Source organism: Canis lupus, chromosome 13 (assembly GCF_048164855.1).
Source record: "Canis lupus baileyi chromosome 13, mCanLup2.hap1, whole genome shotgun sequence".
NCBI classification, from domain to species: domain Eukaryota; kingdom Metazoa; phylum Chordata; class Mammalia; order Carnivora; family Canidae; genus Canis; species Canis lupus.
In genome coordinates this window covers 7,166,195-7,174,639 of record NC_132850.1, presented here as the reverse complement: position 1 = coordinate 7,174,639, position 8,445 = coordinate 7,166,195, and the positions used below count along the sequence as shown (strand labels likewise).

Here is an 8,445-nt window from a genome sequence, read left to right as displayed (position 1 = left end):
GCTTTCCCCTCTGACTTCATCTCTTCCTAACTCTTCTCTTGTTCACTCAACTTTAGACACACTGTCTTCTTTGGGTTCTTCAAACACGCCAAGCATACTCAGACACCAAGGCTTGGACACTTGGTGTGAACGGGTGAGCTTTGCAAGAAAAGAGGCATCCGGAACTCCCCAGAATTTATAAGGAATGTTTTATGTGTGTGCAGTTTCTTGTGGGTAGGACTTGTAGCTTTTTATCAGATTCTCAACCTGAACATCAGTACCCCTGAACCCAAAACAATGTCTGCTCCTCCCATCTACCCTACACTGCTGCTGCTTAACCATCTAAAACAGAGACTTGGTGCAGTCATCACTCCTTCTGGAAGGTCTCCCCACTCCCTAGAGGGCAGCCAGCATATCGAGCCTCTTGCACCCAGCTTCGGCTTACCCATCAAGCTTTATTTCCTCTTCCCTCTGCCCCTTGGATGTGCACCTGTTGACGTCTTTGCCTTTGCACTCGCAATGCCCTCTGCCCAGGTTGCTTTCCCATCCCATTTCTGCCTGCTGAACTTCTACTTGTTCTTCAGGGCCCAGTCCAGAAGGCAACTCTTCCAGCTGGCCTTGTCACCCGGCAGCCAGGCCACAAGCCGGCCATCTTCCTCCGTGCTGCTAGGCGCTCAATCTTACTTCTGCAGGAATGTCACTTGGACGACAGTGTGTTTATGCGTGTGTAAGGTGTGTTGTGAGAGTGTGTCCTCTGGTGTGAGAGGGCAGAGGCTCTGCCTCCCACAGCCTGGGACCCCAGAGCTGAGTGAAAGAACGAGTTCCTCTTCCTCCTCCTCAGGCCACACAGAGCCCCACCTGCTCTCCTATTATCTTTCAATGCCGGAAGACAGGACTCTAATCAATTTATTGGTTTTCTTTGACTGCTTCTGGTTCAGCTTTGGAAGGGCTCTCTGGGTTCTTCTGGCCTTGTTTCTGGGCTGCTGCTTTAGCTTTTAAGGCCCTTTTTTGCTTCTTGAGCTTCTGTGCCTCCTGGAAAACCTGGAGATGAAAAGGGAGCAGGAAGAGACTATAATCTTGTGCAAAAACCTCAGGTTTGGAGCAGGTGGGGTGAGACGAGACCTCCCTGGATGGTCAGGCCAGCCTGTCTCTGTGAGGGTGATGGCCTGTGAGCCTCCTCAAGGCCTTGGGGCTAGATCCTTGCCTAGGCAGGAACAGACAACCCTCCCTTTCCCTCTCCCTACCACAGTCCCAGAGCGGAGCCAATCAAAGCAGCAATTCTGACTCGTACCCGAATGCACAGGGCCTTCTTGGTCACCCAGCGTTGGTGGCCTTTCCGGTGGTACAGAGGGGGGAAGGTGTACTCAATCCCTAGCTCCTTGCATGTCTTCTCGAAGACGCTGTAGTTGGTCTTACGGAGGTTTTTGAGCAACTTTTTCCTTTGGTCGATGCTCATCAGCAGATAGCGCTTGTGCACTTTGTCCTGCGAGAGAGTTGGTGTTACTTTCAGTGTTATACACAAATAAGCGGTGTGCCACTTTACAGCAAAGGATGGTCGCTTTATCATCTCACCGAAACCTTCCAACAATCTTATACAAATATTAGTGCAATTCTGAAGTGGGTATTGTCTTTGTTATCCCATTTTATAGATGGTGGGGGGAAAGGCTCAAAGATGTCACTGAATTCATAGAAGGCTCTAGAACTGTATAGGGTAGGACCTTGTGTGAGGTCAGGTCTTGAATCTGTATCTATGGGTCTCCCTCCAAATCTCATGCTCTTTCCCCTACACGTTCAGCCTCCCCAGAGCTCAGCACACTGTCAGCTGAGGTGGAGAGAAGGGAAGGCCTTGGGCTTCTCTGGGAGGATTCTCTGCAGTGGGACTGCTGTTCCACAGGCCGAATGAGCGAAAATCTCATCTCCGAAGAACAGGCTCAACTGGCTCCAGGAACTCTGGGGTGCCACCCCTGCATAGTGCTGGACTAGTCTGTATTTACCATGATGTGTTTATATTAAGAATACCCGCAGTTGCCTAATTACGGCAGCTCTGTGCCCAGTGCTGTGCTGGGATATGGCATCATGGTTGAGAGTATGGGCCCTGGAGCAAGACCACCTCATTTCAAGTCCTAGCACATCATTTCCTAGTGCTGTGCTCTGAGGAATAACTTAATTACCCCCTGCCTGGATCATTCATCTGCACAACGGAACAGAAAGATGGCTAGAAGGGCTAAATGAGCTGATGTATGTGAAGAATTCAGCACAAGGCCTAGTACTTCACATGACCGTGCTATGCTGGTGCTTTCATATTTTAGGTAGTCCTTGCTATCCTGCCAGCGAGTCCTGCTACAATCCCCACTTTATAGACAGGAGAACTGAGGCGTGGGCACGTAAAGCAACTTCCCCAAAGTCACACATCTGTCGGTGGAAATGGCAAAGCTGAGGTTTGAACCGAGGCCAACGTGACCCCATTTGTGCATTCAAGAGATACCTACTGAGCACCCGCTATGTGTCAGACACTGGGGGCACGCCTGAGGTTTGTGTTCGTGCCCCCTGGTGACCACTCAGCGCAGCCCTGTAAGGCTCCCATTTTTCTATTGGAGGCAGGAGGGAAAGGTTTTTCCCACTGCAGCTGAGGGGTGGACACCCTGGTGTTGTAGCCACTTGGCTTCTCCAGCTGCTCCTCTGGACCCAGAGCCCTTCACCCCTCAGATTCCTGTCCCCTCCGCTGCTGTAGTAGCTGTGAGCGATGCCCAGGGTTTACCTTTCGGTGTTTCTGCATGTGTTCTTCAAAATTGCGGATCTTGACAGTCAAGGCAACAACTGAAACCACAAACCACAGAGGATGAGAGCTGGCACAGAGGAAGGAAGGGCCTGGGGCCTGGGTTATGTTTTAAGACCTCAAGGAATAACAATCATCAATGCTGTGGTGCAGCTCTCTACAATTCCCAGAGCACTTGGAGTCCAAGATCTTAAAAGACTTTGGATTATCTTTCCTTTGGAAGGCAAAACCTAAGGAAGGCACGTTCCTGAATCTTCTAAAGGAATCCTGTCCAAACCATAGCAAGTAGCCTTCTTTTTTGTTGTTGTTGTTTAATAAAAGCTTTTACAGTGTTATTTATTAAAAACAAATACCTGATTATTGAAATTTTATAAAATATACATCATCATGATAGAGAAAAGATACACCAAATATCACCTTTGAGGAAAAAAATAACTAAATTCTTCCTAATGCGCGTTTTCATGTATTTGTGCTTTCACAAGAATAGAGTTCATACTACAGCAAACGGCATTCTTAATGGCAAAACTTCAGAACGTTCCTATTAAATTCAAGGATTAGTCTAGATACACACCGTCATTGTTAATGATTCAACACGGCGCTGGCAGTCCTAGCCAATGCAGGAAGATTAGATTCTAGAACTGTGAAGGGTCTACCCCTTCCTCTCCCTTCTCAGCTGCCACCCTTAACTCTGTGTTTTCCCTAATAAGTTTTCAGAATATCAGCTCCCGCTCATCTCCCAAAGCCCTGCAACATCCTTCCTGGGGAAGCCTCTTGTTTGATTCCTGCCTGTGTTGCAGACATGGGGGCAAAGAAGAGGCCGGTGGCCCCAGAGAGACGCTCACCCCACTGCAGGCCCTTCCTGCACACACAGTTGAGTTCTGGCAGCATTGCAGAGAGCGAGGTGGAACCTTGGCCCTGACCTCCTGGCCCCTTCATACCACCTTAGCTGCAGAGTAGAGACATGGAGACAAGCTTTGGTTCCTGAGGACACTTGCCTGGGCTCACCACAGAGATATGAGGTGGGACCTGGATGCTGACTCCAGCCTCACAGAGTCCAGTTTTTATTGTCCTGGGTCCTTTTTGCCTCTTGCTTCATCAAACCACATCTAATACCCGGTACCCTTGTAGACAAGGCACCTGGGCCAAATACCAGCTAGTTGACTCCCTCGCACTCCCACTCCCCAAGGGCCCCGACCAACTTCGAGCCTCTAGGGAGCTGGTGTCCTCAGGGTTTGCCACAATCTTGCTCATCAGCTGCTGGTGCTTGATTTTTAGCTTCTCCTTCTGTTGAAGATAGAGACAGAGAATCCGTGAGGTCTGCTGCTCCCTAAGAACTAGCTTTATACCTTGAAGGCCCTGGCTGCAGCCATAGAAATGAAGCCATAAAGCTCCGCACCTGGCTTCACTCTGTTCACCAGGCCTTGGCCATTGGTCAGCATATGGCCATTCACGTCTAGGTGAGCCTAAGGCCAATGACAGGTGACACAGCTTGTTAGATGAGTGTCTCCAAACGGTGCTCATTCATTCAGGCATTAGATCATTATTGAGTACCTACTGTTTGTTGGGTGCTAGGGATACAGTGAGAGAGCAAGACCGTCCCTGCCCTAGAGATAGATGCTCGGTCTGGGGGATGGACAAATGGACACAGAATGACAGCGGGATAAATATTGTGACTTGAGAAGCACAGGATAAAGTGTTACCATAGTAGGAGGGCATCCCAGAGGAGAGGACTGGGAGAGGCTGAGGTTTGGCACAGGTACTCACCTGGCTGGCCATTTCTAAAGACAAGAGTCTTCTCACGACATCGTCAACCCTGTGGGAAAACCAGAGCAATGAGACTGGTGTGGGGGAGAGGGAAAGGGGAATCAGCGCTGTTTCCATTTCAGTTTGAAAAGCAAGGATGACTGAAAATTTCTGTTGTAACACAAGAGTCTCTGTGGAAGTGGGAGCCCCTTCCCAGGGCTTAGAAGTCAGCACGAATTGGATTTGCTGTGCCAAGAACATGGGAGTGATGGGACAACTGCACAGAATTGGGGCTGTCAGCCTGACTGTTCCAGGCTCCTCACAGGGAGGGCAGGGGGAGGATTTTCATTTCGGCTAGAATATGGTTCAGTCTGTCTTGAGACATTTCAATTCTAGAATCATTGTTTTTTTTTTTCTCTCCTGACACTGTACAGTGGAAGGGACTGCCCAGTTCCCGCTGTACAGGGCAGGGGCTGAGCAGAAGGATCCTGGTTTTGGTGTCTTTCAGCCCTGGCCCCTAGAAGCCGTATGACATTGTGCAGACATTAGTCATCTATAAAATGGGGACACTGTTTCTTCTCTCACAGGCCTTTTGTGAAGATCAAAAGATGAGACATCTTCAAAGACCCGTGAGGCACGTTCCCTCCGTATAAAAACAAAACAAAACAAAAAAAGGCAAGCCGTTGAGCTCCACAAACTCTAATCTGCCCCTGCTGCCCCGCACCAAGCCTGGGCTTGGGCAGCTCTCGGCCCGATTCTATCACCAAGCTCCAGATACAGTGCGCCAGGCCTCGGAAGCTGCTATCTTCCCTCTCTCCTTCCCAATCCTCCTAGGGCCCCCTGCTTACTTCTCAATATCAGGAACATTCTGGTAGTCTTTGAGCAGCGTCGAAGGAGGTGGGTCATCTTGGGTGGGCTGGACTGTCAAGCGTAGGGAAGGAAAACACCCAGAGTCAACTCTCACTGCCCATCCTCCCTGTCCTGGCTCTTGTCACTAACTGTCACAGACACCCAGAGCCTCAAGCAAGGCACTAGAGATCTCCGCGCTCTGCCTCTCCTCTGCAAATCCTGCAGGCAACGTCTTGATAGTTCACGTTGGGAGTAGATGACTCTCCTAAGATCCTGTAATTTGTCTTTAAACTTCTCACACCTCTTAAGATCCCCCATTGTGATGGGTGCTCTTGTGGATGGCCTGAATTTTCCCCTCCCCCCTCCCCCCCAATCTGGTCCATGGCCTCTCATAAAACACTCAACAAACACTTGCTGGCTGACAGCATGAATGAAATAAGGGGTTGAGGAGGAAACCCTAGTTTTAGGACATGGTAAGCACCGAGCAGAGACCCCATATAGGAAACCCTCAGCCTTGGGACGCCCCGGTGGCTCAGCGTGTGAGCGTCTGCCTTCGGCTCAGGTCGTGATCCTGGAGTCCTGGGATCGAGTCCCACATCGGGCTCCCTGCTTTTCCCTCTGCCTCTCTCTGTGTCTCTCATGAATAAATAAAATCTTAAAAAAAAAAAAGGAAAACCCTCAGCCTTTGTGTGCCTCATACTCCCTTGGAGGTGAGAAGAGGCACGAGGAGGGATCAACTGGTCCTCTCCACTCTGACCCTGCTTTGCCTTTAGGGAAATCACAGCAATACCCGCTGATAGACACACGTGTGGCACCCGGTGCTGAGTGTGCTCCCTTCTCGGGTTATCACTGATTCCTAACCCCCAGGCTCTCTAGGAGACACTCCTAGGAGTGTTTAGAAGAGACTCAAAAAAAAAAAAAAAAAAAAAGAGACTCTAAGGTAATCTAAGGTAAGGTAAGTAACCTGCCCCCCATCATTACTCAGAAGCCGGGCTTCCACCACGCAGGAGGCCCTGGAAAGGAAACCAGCCCCCCAGCTCGGAGCAAGTGTCCCCCTGAACCCCGGGTCGGCCTGCGCATCACACCCAGTGCGCAGGCTCTAGCGCCCCCCCTCAAGCTCCAGCACACTCCCCCCTGCAGGCTCCAGCTCCCGGCCTCCCGCAGGCTCACGCTCCCCCCCAGGCTCCCGTCCCACACCCACCACAGGCTCCAGCTCCCGCCACCTCCACCCCCCCCCCCCCCCCCCCGTAGGCTCCAGCTCCGCCCCCACGCAGGCTCCAGCTCCTCCCCCCCGTAGGCTTCAGCTCCCCCCCCCCCCCCCCCGCAGGCTCCAGCTCCTCCCCCCCCCCCCGTAGGCTCCAGCTCCCCCGCCCCCGCAGGCTCCAGCTCCTCCCCCTGTAGGCTCCAGCTCCCCCCCCCCCCCCGCAGGCTCCAGCTCCTCCCCCCCCGTAGGCTCCAGCTCCCCCCCCCGCAGGCTCCAGCTCCTCCCCCCCGTAGGCTCCAGCTCCCCCCCCCAGTAGGCTCCAGCTCCCCCCCCCCGCAGGCTCCAGCTCCTCCCCCCCCCCGTAGGCTCCAGCTCCCCCCCCCCGCAGGCTCCAGCTCCTCCCCCCCCCGTAGGCTCCAGCTCCCCCCCCCGCAGGCTCCAGCTCCTCTCCCCCCCGTAGGCTCCAGCTCCCCCCCCCGTAGGCTCCAGCTCCTCTCCCCCCCGTAGGCTCCAGCTTCTCCCCCCCCCGTAGGCTCCAGCTCCCCCACCCGAAGGCTCCAGCTTCCCCCCCCCGTAGGCTCCAGCTCCTCTCCCCCCCGTAGGCTCCAGCTTCTCCCTCCCCCGCAGGCTCCCGCTCCCCCCCCCCCCCCCCCCCCCAGGCAGGCCTTCTCCGCCGTCCGTCCCCCACGAGGGCTCCTACCTGCCTTCTGGGTGGCATATCCGTGCCCGGCCGGGACGATGACACCTGCGCAGAAGAGCGAGGGCCGAGCCCCGAGTCCTTAGAGCCCCGGCTCGCGCCCCTTCCTCCTCCCCCCGCCCGCCCCCCATCATCTGCCGCCGGATCCCCCGCGTCCGCCCGCCCCGCCTCCCGACGCCCCACCTCGAGGACAGGGAAGGCCCCAGCGGCGGGAGGGAGGCCTGGGCGCTCCGCCCGGCAGCCCGGGGACTGAGGCCCGGGCCACTGCCGGGGCCGCGAGCGACCGCAGGGCCCTCCACGCCGTCCTCAGCATGGCGACTCGCGCCCCGCGGCCCGGGCCCGGCTCCCAAGGGCGCCGCCATGCTGCCCCAGGCTCGACCAATGGAGCGCGGCGGCGAGGCCGGAGCAGCCGATGGCCGAGAGAATGGATCGGGAGCGCGAGCCGCGGCGTGGGGGCGGCTCGGGCTGCTCCGGCTGCGCGGGGCTGGGGGCTGCGCCCGGGTTCGCGGCGTGCGGGGCTGCATACCTTCTCAGAGGTCGTTATTTTCGTGGGCCTGCGCCCCCCCCCCCCCCCATTACTCCCGCTCTGTGCTCCTGGCCTGGAGCCCTGGCCTTTTGGAGGCTTTTTGCAGGGCCTGCAGTAGCCTTCCCCCCCTACCTCCTCTTCCTCCATCCTCCTGGATGAGGCTCCCCTGAGAGCTGCTGGGTGTCAGCCCCGTAAGCCTCGAGCTGAAGGTCGCGGATCTTGGAGTGGGACAGCCCTGGGCTGGGATGGAAGCTCAGCCATTCATTTACTCACTGTGACCGTGGGCAAAGCCAGTCCCACCTTTCTGGGCCGCGTGTACTCGTTCATCAAATGGGGGTGGTAATAGCAGTATGTGCTTTTTTTGTTTTTTGTTTTAATATTTTGTGTATTTATTCATGAGAGACAGAGAAAGAGGCAGAGACACAGGCCTAGAGAGAAGCAGGCTCCATGCAGGGAGCCTGATGCAGGACTTGATCCTGGGACCCCAGGGTCACCACCTGGGCCAAAGGCAGACGCTCAACCACTGAGCCACCGAGGTGTCCCCAGTATCTGCCTTTTAGGTTGTTGGAGGATGAACCGAGGTGAAGGATGTGCTATATGGTACACACTCAACAAATATTTGCTGTGATGATTTTTGCAAAATGGGGGGATGTAAGGACAAGGACAAATGC

General features: G+C 54.7%; 1 protein-coding gene across 1 annotated transcript; it reads right to left on the bottom strand.

Annotated features, from left to right (window-relative positions):
• Positions 1–867: 867 nt before the first annotated feature.
• MRPS15 (mitochondrial ribosomal protein S15) lies at positions 868–7,614 on the bottom strand. Its single transcript, XM_072771910.1, has 8 exons — positions 7,432–7,614; positions 7,252–7,296; positions 5,347–5,419; positions 4,520–4,568; positions 3,955–4,039; positions 2,738–2,796; positions 1,271–1,462; positions 868–1,020 (listed from the first exon to the last, which is right to left on the bottom strand). Exons 1-8 carry the CDS (start codon positions 7,559–7,561, stop codon positions 886–888), a joined length of 768 nt encoding a protein of 255 aa, XP_072628011.1. The 5' UTR covers positions 7,562–7,614; the 3' UTR covers positions 868–885.
• Positions 7,615–8,445: the final 831 nt, after the last annotated feature.